Source organism: Zootoca vivipara, chromosome 9 (genome assembly GCF_965207765.1).
Source record: "Zootoca vivipara chromosome 9, rZooViv2.hap1.1, whole genome shotgun sequence".
NCBI classification, from domain to species: Eukaryota; Metazoa; Chordata; class Lepidosauria; order Squamata; family Lacertidae; genus Zootoca; species Zootoca vivipara.
Window position 1 is genome coordinate 34,857,143 of NC_142592.1, and position 23,650 is coordinate 34,880,792.

Below are 23,650 nucleotides of genomic sequence, written 5' to 3' on the forward strand. Positions count from 1 at the left end.
AAGATACTCCAATGATATTCCAATTTAAGAAATCAGTCAAAGTGGAATTTACAATGAATAAAACTTAAGCCATTACCCTTTCTTTAACTTCATCAACATTAACTGTACTCATAAACTCAAATTTACTCCTTCTCATCTTCAGATCTTCAGTAAAGGTATCAATCAGCTGTAGGTCATCTGTATCCAATCCTAAACAGAACAAAGTTTACAAGCAGTACTTTAAAATTAAAAACAATGCAAGGTTGACCTCAGTAGTAATGATAAAAAGTCTCAAAAGCAAGTCATGTGAAAAAACTCTGTAAGTTAAAAGAAAGATCTCTCATTATCTCTGAGGAGCCTGCACCACAAAAACATTGGTCCTCACACATCCAACCTGATTTAGGAAGGGATTAAGGGGGCTAGATAGAACACAGATAGGAACTGGCCAGCCCAGATGCCAAGATCTCACAGGAGGTAGATATTGCTTAAGTGAAACAACAATTTAGCAGATCAGATTACCTAGGGAATATATATCCCTCCAGATATATATTCAAAGGCAAATGCTATAATCATCTGTTTAGGACTGTCATAGAAACCAAAGACCACACTAGATTCCCAATAAGAGTTCAATGGATTTCAGAAGGATTGTTTAATTCGTTGCCTCAGCGGTACCAAAAATTCATTATTCAGACTGTTCCAAGAGATAAACGAAGATGTTCTTCTGGAATCATCTATTGTTTGCTGCATGGCACAAAGTAACTTCAGAGACAGCCTACCCAATGTTGCAGCTCTTCTTCCTTTCTCCTGAGCCAGTTTACGAATATGTTGTTTCAGGGCAACTCTCTCTTCTTCTAGTCTTTCAATCTGTAATGTATTCAAATGCCTAGTATTATTATTTCAATCTTATTGAAACGGTATGAAGATGAATCAGCTTAGATGCTTAGACAAGGAAATCATGACTGTGTCCATTTATCACTTGCCTCTTTCAGCAGGATTTGGTTTTCAGCCTTGTACTGCTGCTGTTTCAGTGCTTTGCTATTTCTAAATTCCGTTAAATCAATCATTGTCTTGGGATCAAGACCTGAAATGTAATAAATTGCAGAAATTTGTATATTCAATTAGAAGAATTCCAGTCAAGGATGATGGCCTGAGGGATATAGGTTAGGGAGCGAATTGTCCTCCTACATATCACTTAGTTGGATATTTTTGCTAAGATCCTCATTTAGCCAGCCACACTAGGAGCAGACCTCAGCCATTGCTTTCAGCTTGTTCATTAAAGGCAGCAATATGCTCTAGAATTCTCTAACTGCAGTCTCATATTCACTTATGAACATGCACTAGGTAGGTGACAGTTCTAGATGCTTCCTAACAATGGCAAAAAAACCAACTCTCAAATCCTAGTGAAACATTTCTCACACTGTCCCTGGTATGGCAGTGAGGGACTACTTCTTCTGTAATTATTTGTACTTTCCACTTTTGGCACAGGGGTCATAATAAGCTCTTGCTCTGAGGGAAGTGGGAGAGAGAGGACCCAACCTTATGATTACATGATGTCAGATGGTCCTTCCGCACTGCCACAAAAATTTCTGCAGTCCTTGTCCTAACACTGGAGCTTCAGTGTCTAAAAATACGGGTTTGCTGGGGCATACCAACACCTTTCCAGTGTCCCACCATGTTCCTAAACCAGAGAGTATGATAGCCCTGGAACAGGGGTAGTTCAGTCCCATTTATTTCACTTCCACCGTTTCCAGTGAGAATAAAATAATTAAGGGGAAAATGGAAAAGGATGGAGCAGCACAAGAGGATCAAATGCCTTCAGTTCGCAGTCCCCCTGGCCATAGGAAGGTTATCTAAGGGCCACTGTACAATTAAATTAAAGAGTTAACATGATACATACCCAGTCGTCCACGGAGGTCTTCATTTTCATCAAGAAAATCATTGATTTTAAGTTCAAGTTTGTTAACATCTTTAATTAATGTTTCAATTTCATGATCCCTTATTTTAATTTGCTTTTTCAAAACTTTTATTTCAGCAACAGCATCTTCCAGGCCATAAATTCCCTTAGAAAAGGAAAAGCAGATAAACTAAGGAGTGCATTAATCAAATGGATTAACCAAGAAATATATTAACACAAATTCACAGAAGATAAGGCTATCAAAGACTACAAACCATGATAGATATGTTCTACCTCTACTGCTGGAGGCTTTTGAATACCAGCTGCTGGAAACCACAAGAGGGAAGGGGGTTGCTGTGCTCAGATCCTGCTTACAAGCTTCCCACAGGCATCTGGTTGGCACTATGAGAACAGGAGGCTGGACTAGATGGGCCACTGGCCTGATATATATGCATAATTAAACTTCATTTATTTCCATCTTTTCTGTGGTTCTGCTGTCATGATCACAAGACATCGACCTATTCACTGTCTAACAACTTTGGCTAATTTTATATATTCATCAAGGGAAGGGGCAGATCTGGCATGGACAGAAATTATAAATAAAGAAAAGGACTCCAGGACAGACTCTTTCATCACCTCGGGGACTTAAAAGTACGTGTGACCTAATTAACAAATCTGCTACTTGTCTTCTCCGTACCCTTTTAGAGTATTGTGTCAAATCAAACTACATACCGATTCATAATCTCTCATTCGTTTCAGAGTGTCAATAAGTTCTTTGTCCTTCTCCCTTGCATCAGCTTCTGCAAGTTCTGCTACCATTTCAGCTTCTTTGGTTTTCTGCTCCAACATATGTAATTTCCCTTGGATGTCCCCAATATGGCCCTGTTGAACAGAAGATGGCAGACCTAAAAAGATACAACAGACGTCCATAGAAAATTGGTGACAGCGAATGAAAATTAAGAGAGAAACTCATAGCGAGTAACAATTAATCAAACCTCCTTCCCATCATATATATCTAATCCAGGAAGGGGAGAGCATTAAATATTCAGTGTTGCATACAAAAGCAGGAATTTGCTTCCATGCAATAAGCAGGACCAAAACTGGGTGAGGTTTTCTCCAAAGGAAGGTTGAACATCTACAGTTATAAAGATAAACCTGCCTGTGGAACATGTGAGACCTCAGGAAGAATGGTTTATATTCATAAATGCACCATAAGACATACAACAGGAAATGAAATATCCATAAAAGGTTCAGGCCATTGGTGGGGAACCTCTAGGCTTAATTAGATCCAGCAGGACATTTGGAATAACTAATACCTACCTCTTCCATCCCAATCATCTTCTGATGCAGACATGGGGAAAGTTTCAGCTACCAGGAAAGGAAGAATGTTCCTTCACAGCCATGGCTTGAAGTTTTAATCACCTGATGTCATATTAACTCAGGTGATTGACTGGTGGGTGGTTTGGCCCACTTGTGGAAGTGGCCTGCAGAGGACTGGCCTTTTCTGGATGTGGCCCTCTGACTGGTTGAAACATATCATTATGAGACCATGCAGACATAATCCTCCCACTCAGTAGTGATCAACAGGAATATGTGCTTTCTTGTCTCATGCACAAAATCCACAGTATTAATCATGATGAATGGGTTCAGCACAGACAATAATCATAGTTAACACTAACCAAACTTGAGTCTTAACCAGGTTATAAAACCAGTTTCAAATCTAATCAAAACATATTGCTAAAGTTACACAAAACACATAAACAAGTTACTTTTTTCCCTTTGAAGTTCTCTTTTCATGTCCTCAATAATCATTGCATTCTTTTCCATCTCTTTTGTATACTGTTCAACCTGTTCCGTGAGTAGTTTGATCTGACTGTCTCTTTCTTGCACACCCTGCAAAAATATAATTTGGTACCTAATTAATAGCACTGATAGTAAGCCATTAACAAACAAAAGATCAATGTTAAAAGAAAAACAGGCGTACTTACAACATAGAGTTCGGATATTATCTAGAAGAACGACAAGCAAAGGCAAAAGCAGCAAAAATAAAAGCAGAGAGGTAAAAATAAAATGCACATCCTGCATCATAAAAAAATGAGTAACTTTTTAAAGGGTTTTTTTCATAATTTACTCTAGGGTAACATATGCCAAAGAGCCACATGTTAGTTACTATGGGTGCACAGTGCATGCATGTGATGTTTCCACATTAAAATAACAGCATGATAGTTTGCCAGGGGTCCACAGATTTTGGGGGAAGGGAGAAGTGTTACCAACCCCCTCACTCTGCGCTTTTGGAGAAAGGACAAGCAAAACGTAAACAGAGGTTGCCGTTCACTGTTGAAGGCCCCAAGGTAGGAACAGGCAAAGAAGTTGGCATGCTTTCAAATAGGACCACCACCCCATTGCTGAATAGTGACCCTCAACTTCAGAGCTAAATGTTTAGTGTCGGAAGACCATTAGTTATACTTGGAGTGGATCCATTGAAATCAATCATCTTGAGTTAATTTAAATTCCTTGGTTTCAGTGTATCTATTCGGTGTGTGACATAGTTGGGTATAATATAAGATTATAACATAATAAAATGTAAACATGTGAAAGAAGGTATAGTTCATACAGGAAAGATATATATATATGGTTCAGTTTTAATACATGCAGCTCATTAGAAAATACAGCACTGTTTTAACAGGTATACATTTCTGGTCTACAACACCTATTAAAATCCTAACACGCGGAGAAGTGAACCTACTCCATAAGTAGGAACCAGTCTGAACAAGTGAAGGCGGTGCAGGTCCTGTACGAGTGTCTAGAGGTGTTTGGAGGATGGATGGTGGCTAACAGATTGAGGTTGAATCCTGACAAGAAAGAAGTACTGTTTTGGGGGGACAGGAGCCAGGCAGGTGTGGAGGACTCCCTGGTCCTGAATGGAGTAACTGTGCCCCTGAAGGGACCAGGTGTGCAGCCGGGGAGTCATTTTGGACTCACGGCTGACCATGGAGGCGCAGGTCAATTCTGTGTCCAGGGCAGCTGTTTATCAGCTCCATCTGGTACGCAGGCTGAAACCCTACCTGCCCGCAGACTGTCTCGCCAGAGTGGTGCATGCTCTGGTTATCTCTCGCTTGGACTACTGCAATGCACTCTATGTGGGGCTACCTTTGAAGGTGACCCGGAAACTACAACTAATCCAGAATGCGGCAGCTAGACTGATGACTGGGAGCAGCCACCGAGACCACATAACACCGGTCTTGAAAGACCTACATTGGCTCCCAGTAAGTTTCTGAGCACAATTCAAAGTATTGGTGCTGACCTTTAAAGCCCTAAATGGCCTTGGCCCAGTACACCTGAAAGAGCGTCTCCACCCCCATTGTTCTGCCCAGACACTGAGGTGTCTCTGAGGGTCTTCTGCTGGCTCCCTCACTGTGAGAAGCAAGGTTACAGGGAACCAGGCAGAGAGCCTTCTTGTTGTGGTGCCCTCCCTGTGGAACACCCTCTCTTCAGATGGCAAGAAAATGAACAACTCTAAGACTTTTAGAAGACATATAAAGGCAGCCGTGAATCGGGAAGTTTTTAAAGTTAGATGTTTTAGTATGTTCTGATATGTGCTGTGAGCCACCTATCAGCAGGGTAAAAATAATAAAATTATTATTAGTACAGTATTATTAAGATTACATTGTACACTGAAAGCATATATATTGATGGTAAAATCTGTAATATTTCCCCTCCAAAACAGGGACATATAAACTGTTCTGTTCATTGTGTTGTCCTCTATACTCGTGCATTGATTTCAGATGTTTGTTTAACACAAATATTTGTTTGGTTTCTTCTTACTGGACAGAAAACTACCTGCTGGAGGGCCATAACACTGCTCTTGTCAGCATCAAGGTGGGCCATTTTCAGCTTCTCTCTCAGAGTTAACATCATTTGTTGATACTCAATGATTTCTTCATCTTTAGAAGCCAAGATTCCCTGCAAAGTAGAATATGGTGAGGTCGAAAATCTTAAAACATAAATCTTAAAAGGTAGCTGAAATAAGATATGCAATACCTTCCATTCTTCCACTTTTTCATTCACAGCTGCCATGAGAGGGTCCTCTTCTTCATTCTTTGCTTTAAGTTGCTCCATTAACTCATGCACCTGTAAGATACCATTGATATATGATGCATGAAATATGACGTATGAAAATACAAGCTATGAGTGTATTACTCCAGATGCATTAACAACAGGAATCAGGGAAACCAGTTTTTACTCATTTTACTTACTGGATCAAATACTTATTTAATGATCAATTTGTCATCACTCAGTGGTCACGCAGGATGTGTCATCTTTCTGATTTGATCTTTCTGTTTTGGTCCTTTGTATTCCAATTTTAAGGCCTTTTATAGTTGTACAGTATCTTTACTAATCTGATTCTGGAAAGAAGGTAGGTTTGCATTTTACCTGAAACTTATACTGTTCCTTTTCCTTTCTTAGTTGGTCCATAACAATGTCAGATTGCTGCACGATAAGCTTCATTTTATTGTACTCATCAGTCATCTTTTCCATTTCTTGCACCGATTCTTCTAGATTCTTCCTCATTTCCTGATTCTGAGCCTCTAATTTTTCATTAGCTTCAGTCAAATTCTACGAATTTAAAAGTAATATATTTATAATGAGAAACCCATTTCAAAATTGAAAAAAAGCCAGCTCTGGCAAACTCCAAAAAGGACTGATAGAGCCAACCCTGGATCCAAGTAAAGTAGGATTAATTTTTACCACTAGACCACCACAACTGACAACCACTGTTGAATCCACTGAAAGATATTACTCACTTACCTCTTAGCCCCAAAGCCTAAAACAAAGCCATCTGCAACATTCATAATCAATAGTGATCTTAAGAGCCATATCCTAGGTGTCACATTAACACCCCATCTAGAAAAATTGGAGCTATGCCATCTTCATATCAGCAGAAGATACAAAATTCACTGAATGCTGATGTTTTAAATTATCTCCTGCTATTTTCATGCTGCTGGTTGTATCAATATACAGCAAAAACAATTTCAATAATTTTTATTACACTTATATTTGTATGCTGTTTGGGTCATTACTGTAGAAAATCAGGATAAAAATACTGTAAATTAAAACACCACTGTAACAAACTTCTCTAGTTATTGAAAGGTGAAGTACTCATCACAATAACCCAAATTCCTAACTAAGTACCCTTGGGACAAGAAAGACTCAGAAGCCCACTACATAGAATAATATAGTTTGAAGATTTATATCAGGTTCAAAATTCTGAAAATAAAGACAAGACAAGTTTACCTGAATTTCATCTAGATACTGGACAAGCTCAAAGTTCTTCTTTGATAGCTGTGACCTGTAATCTGATTCTTCTCCTCTTCGTGAAAGAAGCGTTTCTTTTTGTGTATCGATCTGTCTCTGATAGTCAATCACATCCTGACGAAGTTGTTCATTCTGCATAAGACAAACAGGAGCAATTGGGAAAATTCTACAAATCAAGCATTTGCAGTGTGCCAATAAATGTCACAAGTCAATGTGTGATCTAGAGTATCTGAAGCCAACTACAATATCACACACAAATATATCAAGCAATCCTACAAACTATTAAGCTGAATACTCACTTTCTTTTTTCTTCGCTTTTTCTTCAAAGGAAATAGAGCAGAATAAGAAAGAAAATCAAGGCTAATTAACATATAACTTAGGAAAGCTCAAAAGTAAAAAGAGAGCTGTTCATAATTGGCTATGAAACATCAAAAAAGCAAATTAACAGTGTAATGCTATGAGACTTATGTTGGCAGTGGCTAATATGTTAAAGTGAGAGGTCTTTAATTTATCAGAATTCACCCATAGCAGTGATTTAAATAATTCCAAATTAATGGGCCTAACTTTAAAAAATATATTTAGGACTTGGATACAAGCCAGAGATAAGAGATGATAGACAGCAAGTTAGAAGTATGGTGCCTGATAAAACAGTTGTGACAGTAAGACAAAGAAAGCAAGCAGGTTATAAAGAATACCTATGAAACAGAAAATATTCCTTAGTAACTCTGAAGGCAAGGAAACTGATGTGAAAAAGCAGCGACCTAGCAGACAAAAAAGACAAGTTCAAAATATGTAATGTCCAGATCCTTGCCACCCTGCAACAGAGTCTCACTCTAAATTATTTACAATACAGTACTATTTTAAACCAGAGGAGGGAGGGAGAGCTGCATGCATGGGAGGAAAGGTCAATCAAACAATCATACAGCCATTGATTCCAAAGTTCTTCACTAACCTCCCTCCTCAACTTGCTGTTTTCATTTTCTGCATCCTCATTTCGAAGAGCAAGCTAAAACAACAAAATTAGTTAGCTAGGAAAATGTATCAAGTTCACAATAAAGGCATATTTTTCAAAAGTATTGACACTCCTGGAGTACATGAATAGTAAATATTGTATTATATAAGCATTGATAGATAGGTAAATAGATACACACAAACACACACGGGAGGAGGGCAGCTCCTGCTCCCATTTCTCATCAATCCTTCCTACCAACTACCCCCAACAAACCCTTCAACGCTATTGCCAGTCCACTTCCTTTACAACTCACCCAAAGCCCGCATCCCCTCACAGCTCCTTAAACCCATTCAACTGATCTCTGTCTACCTGCCAACCCCCAACCCCACCATATTGCCAATCCCTCTCCCCTCACAGCTTGGTCCAATCCCAAGATCCCTCTGTACTGCTGCCACTGGGGAGGGGCAGGGGATTGAAGAGCACAAAATATTTCATCCCTTTGCCCCTCCTAAAACTGTACAGGACTGCACTGCATTATATTTCTAAATTCCCCACCTCATAGGGTATATACGAGCTCTATTTCATGCAAATGCATACATCATTAACTTTTTTATTTCTATTGCTATTATTCAATACAAGTCTTCAATTTTATATTATTTTTCACAGTTTTACAGATGTCTACTTAATATACTGCATACCTGTTCATTGACTTTCTTTTCTTTCTCCAGCTCTTTCTCCATGTCTGCCAACTCTCTGTCTTTTTGTTCCATCTGTCTTTCCAGCTGACGGATCTCATCACGCAAAAAACGAGTATCACGACCACCAGTAGATCGATGTGCTACCTTAAAACACCATTAAAATATAACAAGCTATGAATGTGTTTCCTGTTAAGGTAAGCAGGACAGTACAGAACTGTTTTAATCAAAATTTCAATACACACACACACAAAAAACATTTTGCATTCATTCATTCTGAACAAGTTGGGGAAAGTCAGGTGACACCTGACTTTAATCTAGCATTTGTACTGCAACATATTTCAGCTTCAAAAATTCAAATGGTTTAAAATAAAGGTATGCCTTACAGGACTAACTATGCACAATTATATATTTTTAGCTGTTTTACATCCCCACTATATTTAATAAATGAACGAAAATCTAAAAGTGAGTTTGTCATAGTGTGCAGTAGGAACTTGTCTTTGCTACATTCTAAAGGCGCTATGCTACAAATGAAACCTGTGATCAATATAGCTGTGATTTCAACCAATAAGGGTCTGACCTTCCTACTGTTAAGCAAATTTGTTGTTGTTTAGCTGTTTAGTCGTGTCTGACTCTTCGTGAACCCATGGACCAGAGCACGCCAGGCACTCCTGTCTTCCACTGCCTCCCGCAGTTTGGTCAGACTCATGTTGGTAGCTTCAAGAACACTGTCCAACCATCTCATCCTCTGCCGTCCCCTTCTCCTTGTGCCCTCATTCTTTCCCAACATCAGGGTCTTTTCCAGGGAGTCTTCTCTTCTCATGAGGTGGCCAAAGTATTGGAGGCTCAGCTTCAGGATCTCTCCTTCCAGTGAGCACTCAGGGCTGATTTCCTTAAGAATGGATAGGTTTGATCTTCTTGCAGTCCATGGGACTCTCAAGAGTCTCCTCCAGCACCATAATTCAAAAGCATCAATTCTTCGGTGATCAGCCTTCTTTATAGTCCAGCAAATTTAAGTCCTGCTTATTTCATTTGCCCATTGAAATTGCAGGACAGGGTTTAAAAGTATCTAACTTTAAAAGGCTGAATTACACACTTACAATTATAGTTATGTCCCCAAATCTTCTGGTTATGTTTAATCAAATAAAATAAAATGTTAAAAATAAAGACTAGAAATGCAATCCTATTCTCCTCTCCAATGTTTACAATTGGAAGGGGTTAGGATTATATGTAGTTTCCTCTCTACCATCCTCCAGGGGGAGACTGCACAGAAGGAAAGCTAAACTTTCCTCAGGCAAAGCATGAAGCTGGGATGTTCCACAGTGAGGTTTGGGTTTCGTAAAGGTGTCAATTATTGAACCCATCAACAGTGCCAGACTCAAGCTGGCACAGCAGAAAATGTGCTCTTTTCCACTCCTTCTGCCCTGGCCAGAATGAGCCAGCAGTACTTGGAATGTAGTGGTGGACTTGCTGTTCCACTCCACCACTGCCCTGCCTCTCATTAGGATTGCTTTGCCAATGCCCATAAAAAAAGAATAACTTAATAATGCTATACAGTACATCAACTAGTACCACCAAGAACAGAATAAATACTGCAGCATAAAATGCAACTTTACATTTTGACATACCTCTAACTCCTTTTCCAATTTCATCACTTTAGTTTTTAACTGATTTTCTGTTAGAATAAACAAGACACAAAATTACCAAAATATATTTCCGTAAGCCTCCAAATGAAATCTGCAATAAGCTTGGTGTCATCCTCTACTAACATTACAATGAGTGACTTATTTGAATCAACTTTTAGTACCAACAAAATTGAAGCTATATTGCAATACTTTTTTAAATAAAAAAATACTCTTTACATAGTTTTTAAAACAAGCAATAGAGGAGAAATGGCAAATCACATTTTGATGGACTGTCAATATAAATAATATAATGACTAGTGTAACTTATACTTCACAGAAAGAATACAAAAAGAGGAAATGAGCAAAAAGGGGGGGAAATGGGGACAGGACGAATCAGAGGAGCCAGGCGTAATAAAGTTCAAGACACTGAACTCAGGAACTTAAATATGTTTTAATATCTAATGGAAGTTTCCATCATCATCTATTGACCCTGCTGATAATTGGAAATAGACAAGTGTACATGTGTGTGTTACTTATCCACAAAAACTGATGATACCAAATTTGGCTTGCTCCTCCCCAGCTTTCTCAACTTCTTCCAATGCCAGTTCTACTTCTTGATTTTTCATCTACAACAAAAATAGGAGTAAGACAAGTGCCCAGAACAAATAATTACATATGAAGCTACAAGATTATGTAGACTAAAATAAGATGCATGTTGCTACACACAAGTAAACACAATATAAGCAAGCAGAGGTTTGAGTTTGGAGGAATGCATCCATTATAAATTTCAGCAGATCATATAAATCAAGCAACGGGGAGCTATTCATCCAGCTATTTCCAAATGGGCCCTTTTGAATAATGACCATGCCCACCATGTCCTGGGGGGTTGGGAATGGATCCATGCGACCCTTAGCTAAAAATAAATAAAAAATAAGCAACCTCTATACTATGCATCGGACCCAGGTGGCGCTGTGGTTAAACCACTGAGCCTAGGGCTTGCTGATCAGAAGGTCGGAGGTTCGAATCCCTGTGACGGGGTGAGCTCCCGTTGCTTGGTCCCAGCTCCTGCCAACCTAGCAGTTCGAAAGCACGTCAAAATGCAAGTAGATAAATAGGAACCGCTACAGCGGGAAGGTAAACGGCGTTTCCATGTGCTGCTCTGGTTTGCCAGAAGCGGCTTTGTCATGCGGGCCACATGACCTGGAAGCTATACGCCGGCTCCCTCGGCCAATAATGCGAGATGAGCGCGCAACCCCAGAGTCGGTCACGACTGGACCTAATGGTCAGGGGTCCCTTTACCTTTACCCTTATACTATGCATCAGTAACCAAGAAACTTTTTCATACTTGACATAGGAAGTGGGTAGAAAACTTTAAGACCCAGAAGAAAAACTCCAGGGAAATTAGACTGTTTCCTAACAGGGTTATTCAGACTAAGGACTGGGAATCTTTCAACGGGTGTACACCTTCCTGTAGACCAGGACAAAACTCAAATTACCCAGGGCACTGTCACTAGCATTCAAGAGGGTTGCACTACTGCATTAACTATGAAAAAGCATTTCTGTCACATTTTTCCTAACTGCATTTATCAACCAAAGGAACTGTAGATGGGCAGGCTAAAATGACATGTTTCACCTCAAAGTTCTAATTTATCCCTGTAAAAAAAAACAGTAATTAGCCTGTGACACAAACATCAGAACTTCCATCATAGATTAAGTGAAAAAGACTGACTTTCCACAACAAGATGGACTTTTGCCACGCCCCTGACAGGAGCAACTGCACTTACTACTGTTGGGGGCACCTGCTGACTTGGCTGGAGGGGAAAGACTGCAAACAGAGAGTTTGCCCTAGGATGGAGGAAATAGACTCTGCATTGCTGCCTAGCCTGGAATGGAAAGCTCATGCTCGTGCACAATTTGCTTCTTAGGAGTAATTAGGACGCATCAGTACTGACCCTCATTAGTGACTGAGAAATTTTAAAAAGCTGAATTAAACGTTCAGGGTTCTCATCCTTCAGAGCGCTTCCATCAACCTAAAGATAAAAGCAAAATACTTTATTACTATTAAACAGTTTAATATTAAGCATTATATCCATTTAGTTTCTTCACATAAAATGTTCATTTCACTGTTCAAAATACCTTAGCCAACATCTCCAGCAAAGTATCTGCTAGCTCCTCTTGACGAGGTAAAGAATCAGGATCTACTCTCATAACCTTCTTCCATTCTAAAATGGGTGCCATCTTGAATGTTCATTTATCTTTGTACAAAAAGAAAAGGTATTTTGAGAAGACATGAAAATATCCACAAAGGTAGTCATTCCCTTCTTGAGTGATTTACAAAGGAAGCAAAAATTTACTAGACGTTATGTTCATGATATAAACAGAAGCACAAAACAGGTCATTATTAGAATCAAAATATCATTGCTTGTGTGCTCAAGTGCTTCAGCATCACTTCTATTTTTAACATCTCTAACTGTACCAGGAGTAGTTCAGGAGGGGCCCTCACTTATAGGAGGGGCTACTCGTGTCATACAAGAGAGGGAAAGAACAACTCTAACGATGTATGTGCATGGCTTTGTTCAGGGGTCTGCAACCTGCGGCTCCGGAGCCGCATGTGGCTCTTTTACACCTTTGCTGTGGCTCCGGAGCGGATACGAGGGGAGGAGGCGTCCGAGCCATGCGCCGCCTGAGCCATGTGGCGGCACATGTCACGCCCGCCAGACACTCACGCAGTGCCCACCGCTGCCGGAGCACACAGCTGCGGCGGCGCGCTGTGCGCCCCGCATGGCGCCCGCCGGAGTCCACAACTCTGCTGTGCGCGTGCGCTGTGCAAAAAGGACACAAGGTGATGTTAGCAGCCCGGGGAGCGTGATCGGCCCCCTCCCTGCATCAGCCCCTCCCTGCCGCATTTCTGCAGCCAATAGGCTCACGGGGGGGCGGGGGCGGAGTTATTTATTTTTTAAAACGGGTGCGCTTCTTCCCGCCCAGCAGCAGAAAAGGCTTGCGGGCTCAGAGCACGTGTTTGCTGCTGCTGCTGCTGCTGCTGCCTGCAGCCTGCCTGTGGCCTCCTGCCGGCCTGGTCAGGAGATTGAGGTAGATGTATTAATCAATGGGTTGATTCAATATGAGGAAATTTTATAAGTTCACTTGATGGGAGCAACACACATGAAACCATACAGGTGTCCTAATAAGGGAGTCAGAGTTTTGCCCATTCCCAGTAATCAAGGCAGCCCAAACTCATAAGGCAGTGGTTGCTGGTGCCCATTCCCAGTCATAGCTGCCAAGTTTTCCCTTTTCTCACGAGGAAGCCTATTCAGCATAAGGGAATTTCCCTTAAAAAAAGGGAGAACTTGGCAGCTATGTTCCCAGTAATCAAGGCAGCCCAAACTCAAAGTTATTTTTATAATAACGAGGATGACATTGGGCCCTCATTATTAATTATTATTTTCATCAGGCACTGATTATGATTTATGGCACACTGGGGCCCTGATTAATTTTCTATGGCATTTTGGGGCATTGATTATTGGGCATAGCAAATTTTGCCATGGGGCCCTCTGATTTCTAATTACGTCCCTGTTTTGCGGCTCCCAGTTTATTTTTTTTCTTCGGAAACGGGTCCAAGTGGCTCTTTTTGTCTTAAAGGTTGCAGACCCCTGGCTTTGTTGATCTCACATGGGATTGAATTCCACAACTTTGGGGTCACTTCTAAGAAAACCCTAAAGTACAGACAGTGTCTTTTGTTTTTCATACAGTAGTTGTGAGGTTTCCAAACGCCACTTCCATCCCTCATCCAACGTAGCATATCCGTCAAGTGAGGATAACATTTTAAACCATCGAACTTGCTCCCACAGGAGACTGGTGATGGTTACCAGCTTGGATGGCTTTAAAGGAGCACTGGACAAATTCATGATGGAGAAAAACCATTGTTTGTTACTAGTCAGGATGGTTGCTCTGCTCTGCTGCTAACAGTTGGAGGCAGCAGAACCAGTTGCTGGGATCCCCACAAACACCTGGTTATCCCCCGTGAGAACAAGATTGTGGGCCAGGTGAGTTTTTATGTCCTTACCTGATGCAGTGAGCTCAAGTCCACAGCCCCCACGGTCGTTAAGTGCACACATTTACAAGCGAGAACTGTACATCCTAAACCTCTATTTGTCCACGGGGGAGCGGGGGGGGGGAGAGAGAGATTAATAGATTATGTGGTCTTTCAATGTCTACTACTAGACTCTCTAAAAGGAGTTTAAACACACACACAGGCCTTCGCCATAAACCTTTCGAAAGCGCCTTTAGACCCTCCGAACTGGGTCAGCTGGGAAAAGAAGCGGAGCTATGATCCTTTTTACCCGGTACCTAAAATGCTGAGGCTCCTCCACGCAATCTCTCCTGCGCGCTTCGTAGTGATCCAGTAGGTTTACTCCAGAGAAAGCGGGTCTAGGATTGCAGCCATTTCTTTCCCCAGGCAAGGAAACGCCTCTCCACTCTCGGAGCAAAACGGGCAGCGAGGAGAGCAGCCTAGTGGCCGCTAGTCCCCCTTCCGGAGCCCCGCCTCGCCCGCCCGCCAGATGCAGGCGACGTTAATCCGCGTTTATTTGTTCACGAGAACCTCCCTCCCCTCCTTCTGGCTCGCTGGTTTCCTCAAGTCGTCCACCGAGGAGGCGGAGGCGAAGGAGGCCGCCGCTGCTGCTAGGCGACGCCCTCAAACACTGCTCGCCCTCAGCCGGAAGAACCCGGATCTTCTTAACTGGAGCGAGAGCCGAGTCAAAACTCCCGCGGGACTACAATCCCCATCATGCCCCAGCCGAAGACCACAAGTCCCGGCATGCCTTGAGGGGAAAGGACCGAAAGGGAACAGCCGCGGTGTGGCGCGCGCTGAGGCTGACTTCCCACTGAACAAGGGCAGGCGCGCTTTCCCGAGTGAGCGTGCCTGCTGCGTGCTTGTTCACGGCATGCCGCAGCCTTCAGCAGGGAAAAGATACCGCCGAAGGAATCTTAAGTTAAAGAAGGGAAAGGGAGGGAGCCACGGGGAGGACCACATATCCCAGGCTGCTCCGCGCCGACCAAGAGGCAGAAGTGGGCGGAGTATCCGCTGCTTGGAATGCCGGGGGAGGGAGTCGGGCTTCCCAGCATCCTTTGCCGAGCTCCGTAGGTGACAGGGGGAAGTGTCCGCGCGTGCGCACTTGCGGGAGGGAGGCTCCGATAGCTCGCCCCGGGTTCGCTTTTCCCAGGGAGGTGCGGCTGAAGCACCAGCGGAGCGAGACATGGCGGAGAGCGTGTGCATCGCAGGCGGACCCAGGTACAGGATCGCGCGCAGCCAAGAACTGCGGGGAGAGTCTCGGGTCGGGGTTCTGAGAGAAGAGAGCGACTGGCTCTCTGGTCCCCACGCGACGGGGACGGGAGAGGGACGGAGGGGAAGAGGCGGGTGTGCCTGGCTCTGCCCGGTGCGGTTTCTTGCGCGACTCTCGAGGAGAGCTCTGCAGTTTCCATGCCAGGTACAGGATTCAGCCCGATCTAGGGATGATTCGCATTTGCTTTTGGAATTGCGCGCTGGACCTCGCGTGCAATTCAGCAGCTCGCGGTCTCCCTTAAGGCGGGAGGATGTGCTGCTAAGATACGGTCGTCCGAAGGAAAGGCTTGCAGTGTATAGCGTGAGTGTTCACACGTGACGCTTGTGAAGACCCCCGAGTTAAGTCGTGGATTTCTTCGTGTATCTCATGGGCGTGATGGGGGGTTGGGGCAGAGAGGAAAGTGATCTCTGTAGAGAAAATAGTGGCCGCAAGAAAATAGTTGCACATGCCCCACGGGAAAACCTAAGCGTTACCCGGCTGCTTAGTGCACCGTAGGCCCAGCACAATCACTCGGAAACAAGTGCTTGTGCATTCCATAGGATCTACTCTGGAAGTAAGTGAGTTTAGGATTACACCCTGAAACCACAACGAAGTTAAATGGCTACACATTACCGGTAGTTCCAACTGAGTGATACGATTGGTTACACAGGGCTTAAACGCTACTTTCTCTTACTTTTTCTGTATTTATACTGTGGAGATTCCAGTTACTGTGTAACAAGTTATGAGCAAACCTTACAAATACTGTAACGTGTGGAGTTTTCCGTTACGATGTTGATTTCATCAAGTGGATAGTAGCAATGCAGAGTAAAGTGACTGCTGTTATGCTTTGTTGATATTCTACAACATGCTATAACATTTGTTAAGGAATGCTTTGGAGATCAGGCTGCAACAAAACTCATTTTGGAACAGGAAGAGGGTAGAGGAAATATATACCCGAGCACATACACAGTCATTATATATAACCTCGGGTATCTCTTTCGTTCTGCATAGATAATTTATTAGCAAGGTTTAATGTTTGTTTGTGACTGTATCTGTACTGTATCTATTCACCATTTACAGACAATGAGCTGGGGGGGGGGGGGAGCCTGAAACTTTAAGGCAAAATGTGGTTCCGACTGATTATCCCCATCCGCAATGTTGCTTTATTTTATTTGACCTCTTATCATAAGCAGCCTTGAGCAGCTTGAGTGAAGAACAGTACAGTAATTGGGATGCTCAGCGATACTGAACCAAAGGCATTCTAATTGTCTTCTTTCATTATTCATGTGTCCTTTTTTTGTTAGCATAAGCCTGAAAAGCAATAATCTGTTACACATGTGAATATTCTTGATATTATCAGCTTGTCACTTCCCAGACTCTCTCTTTAAGAACCAATAAAAATATCATAGCTCTCTTATAAGTGCATTATTGCTCTTTTTATTATCGGAGAGAAGCTTGCATACCTTACAAACAAACATTTTAAAGCAATTAGTGCAATGCAAAATGCCAAATGTTTGGTGGAAAAGTAGAAATTGACTCTACTCCAGTTTGACAAAGATGTTTTAAATATACTGTATAACTGGATGTGGTGATTCAAGCCCCAGTCCAATAGCTTTTCTATCAATTCTGTGTGAGCCCAAAGACTTCTGATTGTCCTGTGGGACTTGTAATTTTTTCTCTTCCAAACAACAGATTTCCACACCATATCACAAACTCCTTTTGAAGATTTTGGGAAGGGTTGTAGTGCAGTACTTTGCATGCAGAAGGTTTGATTGGGAATGCCCCATGCCTGAAATCCTTGAAAGGAGTTGTCAGTAGTGCACTGTCGACAGTATTGAGCAAGGGACCCAATGGGCTGTCTCAGGTTTAGGTCACTTCCCGTGTTGCTTGTTTGAATTTAAAAAATGAAAGCACCATAGAATTGTACAGTTGCAAGGGAAGCTGAGGGTCATCTAGTCCAACCCCCTGCAATGCAGGAATCTCAACTAAAGCATCCATGGCAAATGGCCATCCAGTCTCTTCTTAAAAACTTCCAAGGAAGGAGAGCTCCCAGGAGAGCCTGCTCCACTGTTGAACAGCGGTAACCGTCAAAAAGTTCTTCCTGATATTTAGTTGGAATCTTCTTTCTTGTAACTTGAAGCCATTGGTTCAGTTCCTATCCTCTGGAGCAGGAGAAAACAAGCTTGCCCACAGTTCAAACTAGTACTGTATAAGTTTCTAGGTGTGTGAACCTCTGGATTTGGGTAACTATGTTCAACCAGGTGTGAAGAATGGATTCATATTACAATTCCGCACTTCATCTTCCTATATTGATCAGATGACCATCAGAAAGGTCAGCATTCTAGATCTACCAGTTTTTTGCCTTTATGCAAAGTATAAACTTAAAGCAATCCAGTCAAAAAGCAACAATCAAAAATAAGAACCAGCAGCAGAAATTATACAGTTAAAACCTGCTAAGACAAAACATGTTTTGTTTCCATATAAAAAGACACCAGGAAGGTACTCCATAGTCCAAGCACTACTGCCAAGAAGGCTCTGTTTCTCATGCTTGTTCACATAACCACCCAAGATGTTGGCATAGAGAACAGCAGCTCTGGGACAGACCCTTCTTAAGGTAGCAAGGTTCAAGACTGTTTAGGGCAGGCATCCCCAAATTGCGGCCCTCCAGATGTTTTTGCCTACAACTCCCATGATCCCTAGCTAAGAGGACCAGTGGTCAGGGATGATGGGAATTGTAGTCCAAAATATCTGGAGGGCCGGAGTTTGGGGGTGCCTGGTTTAGGGCTTTGAAAGGCAAGTACTGTACTGGAAATGGAGCCTGGAAACCAAGTGATCAGTGAAATTGAAGCAAGGTTGAAGTCCTGTGCTCCTGTTGTTGGGTTGCAGGGAAAAGTCTGACTACCACATTTTGAAGAAATCAACCTTTCACCATTCACATTTTAAAAGGCAAGTGCACAATAGGCTTCTTCCTCAAAACAGTTTGTAGCACACGTCTTTCTGTTCACAGTGAGTGAATTCAGGAAGATTTACATCATTGAGTTGCCCTATATGATCTATTCAAGGTTTTACCGTAGTTATACTATCTAGTTTTGTGGAACATTATGTCCAGACACTTCTGTTCTCCCATAGGGCATTGGTGCTCAGCATTGTCATTTGAAATGTAATCCATGGTTCATGAGCTGTCTGAGTGAATCTACAGAGGGATGAGCCAGACCCATGACTCATTTTTCCCAACACATTTTATTTCTCATAGTTAGTCATGATCCCTTCCATTTGGGGAGATCCTTACCTTGGATGTTAGAAAGAATTGAAGCACTGCCGTCTTTGTACTGTCCAAAGGGCCAGTGCAGGCCTGGCAACTCTTTCTAATATTCTCAACATGCTACGTTTGATACACCTGTTGAGCTACATGCAAGATCTGCAGACACTACAAAGAAAAATTCCAGCGGATGTTTTTTACAAGCAACTCTTTAAGTGATCATAAGTCTTAAATTAGTTTTGTGTAACGGTGGTCAAACCCTTTACTGAAGGGGAGGCTCCCAAAAATTCCATCACCTTTGCAGGCAAACAATATTTTCAGTAGCGAACATGATCCTTGAGGCCTGAAAAAAGGCAAGACTAGTGGTATAATTCCAGTTGCCTGCTCTTGCATAATTCCTCTCCATTTGAGACGAATTGTGAAATCGTTTGTAGCTGGGTTTGCAAGATGGGAAGATGCTGAAGATGTAAATAAAAGATTCCCTTGCTTCCTTGATGCATGGGAAATTCTTGTCTGTTCCAGTTTCTCTGCAGTAGGCTAAAGGTAAATTTACTAGCTAATCCAGATATACTTAAGAAATTCCAGGGAAATACAACATTCTGTGTTTCCAGAGTATTCCCTTGTCAGCTATTTATTTATTTCATATAATTTATATATATGATCCTAGAAAAGAACTCGAAGTGGTTTCCAAAAAAAGCTACAACAATGATATTATCACTAAAAAAAAAAATACAGCAATAGTTTCAAACATGCAAGAAGTGAAAACAAAAACAGAACAAATTAAAACTCGCACCAGCTTTTGAAATATCTGGGTAGGCTTATCTGAACAAGAATGTTTCTAGCAGGTGCCAGTAAGAATACAGTGAAGGTGCTGGATTGATATTAATAGTCATATGGGTCATATGAGGTCTCAGCTGCCTGCCCAGTCTCTTGGACAGCAATGGGGAACCTGTGGTCTTCCCAATGTTGTTGTACTCCCAACTCACACCATTCCATCCAGCATGTCCAACGATCTGGGGTGGTAGGAGCTATAGACCATCAACCATAGGAGCCCACAGATTCCCCATCCCTGCTATAGTGAGAACCTGGTCCGTGAGGGCAGGTCAAAAGGTGGTCTTCTCAAGAGCAGTCTGCGTAGCTTCTCTAGTTGAGGATGCCACATGGTTTTCTCTCGTGGTTAAAGTGTGGAACTAGGACCTTGAGGGACCAGGGTTCAAATGCCCACTCAGCCATGAAGCTCATCTTGGGACAATCATTGCTTCTCAGCCTAACCTACCTCACAGGGTTGTTGCTGGGATTAAATCAGGAGAACCACATATACCAACGTTAATAAGATTTTTGGTTGTTGTTGCTTTAAAAAAAAAGAATAATGGGGAGAATGTAGCCCAGGCATCCCCAAACTGCGGCCCTCCAGATGTTTTGGCCTACAACTCCCATGATCCCTAGCTAACAGGACCAGTGGTCAGGGAAGATGGGAATTGTAGTCCAAAACATCTGGAGGGCCAAAGTTTGGGGGTACCTGATCTATCCACATCTAGCTCTTTAGAAATGATCCATTTTCAATGTAGATTCTGACTCCTAAATATGCCTGTTAGTTTCTATTAGAAACCTGCCTTTTTCCCACTGGGCGCCTATATCCTAGCGACATCTTCCCTGACATAAAAATTGCATTCCTTCTGTGTACATTATGGCAGGCAGGTCTCTGTTTAATTGCTCTCTAAATAGCAGTAGGAAGAAAAGGAGACAGAGTTCTCTCTTTTGGTTTTTATCTTTTCTTTTTCTCCTCTGTAGTGTGTTTCTGGAGATCTTAATTGACAGCTTGTGAACTTTCTGATGTTTGGTTGTTTTTATTTTCTAATTCCCAGAATTCACTGTCTTCTGATTTCTCACCTATGCATCACACCAAATGTGTGTGTGTGTGTGTGTGTGTGTGTGTGAGAGAGAGAGAGAGAGAGAGAGAGAGAGAGAGAGAGAAACTTACTAAGCATGTTTTCATTCTCTGCCATAGAATGTTAGGGATGTGTATTTTCTGGATAATGTTGGAATAGAAAACATTCCTAAGTAAATTGAAGCAATTTACATGGAAAAATCTATACAGTCATACCTTGGTTTAAGTACGCTTTGGTTTGAGTACTTTCAGTTTAAGTACTCCGCGGACCCGTCTGGAACGGATTAATCCACTTTCCATTACATTCAATGGGAAAGTTCGCTTCAGGTTAAGTGCAGACTTCCGGAACCAATTGTGTACTTAAACCGAGGTACCACTGTAATGCCTTAGAGAATACAATGGTACCTCGCAAGACGAATGCCTCACGCAACGAAAAACACGCAAGACGAAAGCGTTTTGCGATCTTTTTGTTGACTCGCAAGACTAAGTTTTCTATGGCCGTGCTTTGCAAGACGAATTTTTTACCTTTTTTTTATGCTTTGCTTTGTTTACATTGGAAAACCGCAAGATGAAATTTTCGCAATACAAAATGACTCGCAGAACAAATTAATTTCGTCTTGCGAGACACCACTGTAATCTAGTATAACATGTTTATTTTACTTATATTTAGTCAATTAAGCTAAAAATGGTTGCTGCCAAGCTTGCCTAATACTGTATTTGCAATTGGCATGATTACTAATGAACTCAAAAAATGGACAGATTTCCATGGAAAAGCAAAGCACTAGAAAATTTCCACCCCACATCACAATTTTTGATTCCATACCATAAATGCGTATTATACTGGAAATGAATACTTCACCTGAAGTTCTGAAGAACACAAATATGCAAGCAGAACATTGCACAAGCAGAGAGACTCTCATATTCATATTGGTGCTTTAGATTGCCCTGTGTGCATATAAGCATCTGGCTGTGATCAGTGAGGTGAATGGCAAAGAGCTCTTGCAGAGAGATCTTTATGAATGCTGTGTATTTTTGACTCTGCGCCCCCTCCCCCCCCAAAAAAAGATGCACAAAGAAAATGTGAGCCTTGTGCAACATTAAAGCAGTATAGGTATACAGTATTGTTCACTTTTCTAATACTTGACCCGTTTCTCCTAGTCAAAGATAAATTAAATTGAATTTTCTGTGGGTGAAGCATGGGCTAAACTTCTGAGTTTATGATCCTTCGTCTGAGCATTCTTCATACACTTTCAAGACGGATTTTAAAGCTTTTGTGAGCAGAAGAGGAAGGCAAGCAACTTCCTCTGCCCCTTGCAGCCCCTTGGAAACTCTCCCAATCCTCTGGAGCAGATTTAAGGGATGTAGGGAGGGGAAATTGCCAAAAAATCCCCCCCACTCCACCTAAACTGTACCTGTAGGACTAAATAGCCATGCAGCATGCTACAATAGTATGCCAGTTCTAATGTATTAGAGGTCAGTTACATCTATAAATTCAGTTATAGAATAGTAAAATCAATTATAAAAAGGTAAAATCAATTATAAAATAGATATAAACTAATAGGGTTCCCTTTGCCAGTTGGAAAGCCCTAATTAGGCATTGAAACAGAAGATGGCTTTGGGAAGTAATTTAAAGAGTGGTTTCCTAAATTATTTCCTGTATATATGATTATTTGTATATGATCCTGTTTATTACACCTTGCAGTATTTTAAAATATGTATTTTGCCAGCTTTCAACTGTTTGGGTGTGAGGGCTTTGTAATTGTATGGGGAAATCACTGTTCTTTAGCAAAATGCTAACTCTCTTGCTAATAATAATAATTATTATTCTCTGTTTTTCTAGTAAAGATCCATAAAAATCCAGTGCTGGTCACAGTGACTTCAAAACAGATTTTTAAAGAAGAGAATGCATAAATGAAGAGATACTGTGCTTGAAACGTAAGTCAAAGATTTTATTAAAGATGTTCAGCAGACACTGGTGATCAGGTTCACACTGCTTTAAATTATTACACGCACACCCAAAATAAAATCTAATATAAAGAGCATAACTGATCATTATTTTTAGCAGCATGCATTCTTTGTGTTATCCGGGGGCATATCTCTTTGTTCCTGAGATCAGAATGTGAACCCCAGGTTGTTAATAGAAGCCAGTGTCTGCAACTAATTCCCATATTGTTTTTTATAATGTGGTTGATCTCACTGAGTGGGGTGGGAAATGACCTGATACCTTGACAAGCAACAACTAGTGAAAGAGTAGTTTGAATTTTCCATAAATTTGGTTTTGGAGACCAGCACTGTTACAGTGGTTAAGTGACAGAGCTGTGAAACTGTAGGGCTGTGAGCTAGGAGTAATTATTTACTGCTGGGATACTTCAGTTGGTGGAGCACGAGACTCTTAATCCCAGGGTCGTGGGTTCAAGCCCCATGTTGGGGAAAATATCCCTGCATTGCAGGGGATTGGACTAGATGACCCTCAGGATCCCTTCAATTTTATACTTATATGATTCCTATAAACTGAATCTAGCAGCTCAGTCTTAAGCATGTATTCTCATAAGGAATCATCATTTGTGTTCAGTAGGCTGACTCCCAGGTATGGGATTGCAGACTAAAATCTTATCCCCATGCCACCTAAACGGGGATGAACACTCCTACCCTGATTCCTCTTGTTATCTCAGGATTCAGGTTTGTAGGTTTCTCCTTTGTACCATTCATTTGACAGCACTG

General features: G+C 41.7%; 2 protein-coding genes across 4 annotated transcripts in view; one reads left to right on the plus strand and one right to left on the minus strand.

The window, feature by feature from the left end:
* The window catches only part of CEP290 (centrosomal protein 290), a 48,320-nt gene extending 33,157 nt beyond the window's left edge, over positions 1–15,163 (minus strand). For 2 of the 3 annotated variants that reach the window (XM_035127262.3, XM_088651824.1), the window contains exons 1-17: positions 14,809–15,163; positions 12,598–12,716; positions 12,414–12,491; positions 11,018–11,087; positions 10,465–10,511; positions 8,840–8,983; positions 8,142–8,195; positions 7,169–7,321; positions 6,308–6,490; positions 5,915–6,004; positions 5,714–5,836; positions 3,643–3,766; positions 2,606–2,778; positions 1,877–2,039; positions 960–1,060; positions 756–843; positions 77–189 (exon numbers count right to left, since the gene is read on the minus strand). In XM_035127262.3, coding sequence (XP_034983153.3) covers positions 77–189; positions 756–843; positions 960–1,060; positions 1,877–2,039; positions 2,606–2,778; positions 3,643–3,766; positions 5,714–5,836; positions 5,915–6,004; positions 6,308–6,490; positions 7,169–7,321; positions 8,142–8,195; positions 8,840–8,983; positions 10,465–10,511; positions 11,018–11,087; positions 12,414–12,491; positions 12,598–12,699 — 1,806 coding nt within the window. In that variant the 5' untranslated portion in view covers positions 12,700–12,716; positions 14,809–15,163. Of the gene's footprint in view, positions 1–76; positions 190–755; positions 844–959; positions 1,061–1,876; positions 2,040–2,605; positions 2,779–3,642; positions 3,767–5,713; positions 5,837–5,914; positions 6,005–6,307; positions 6,491–7,168; positions 7,322–8,141; positions 8,196–8,839; positions 8,984–10,464; positions 10,512–11,017; positions 11,088–12,413; positions 12,492–12,597; positions 12,717–14,524; positions 14,607–14,808 lie in introns of all 3 variants that reach the window. The other variant, XM_088651823.1, reaches the window with a different exon arrangement.
* Positions 15,164–15,590: 427 nt separating this feature from the next.
* Positions 15,591–23,650, plus strand: part of TMTC3 (transmembrane O-mannosyltransferase targeting cadherins 3) — a 38,324-nt gene continuing 30,264 nt past the window's right edge. The window contains exons 1-2 of the mRNA XM_035127794.3: positions 15,591–15,751; positions 22,770–22,864. The gene's annotated coding sequence lies outside the window, so the exon portion shown is untranslated. The remainder of the gene's footprint in view (positions 15,752–22,769; positions 22,865–23,650) is intronic.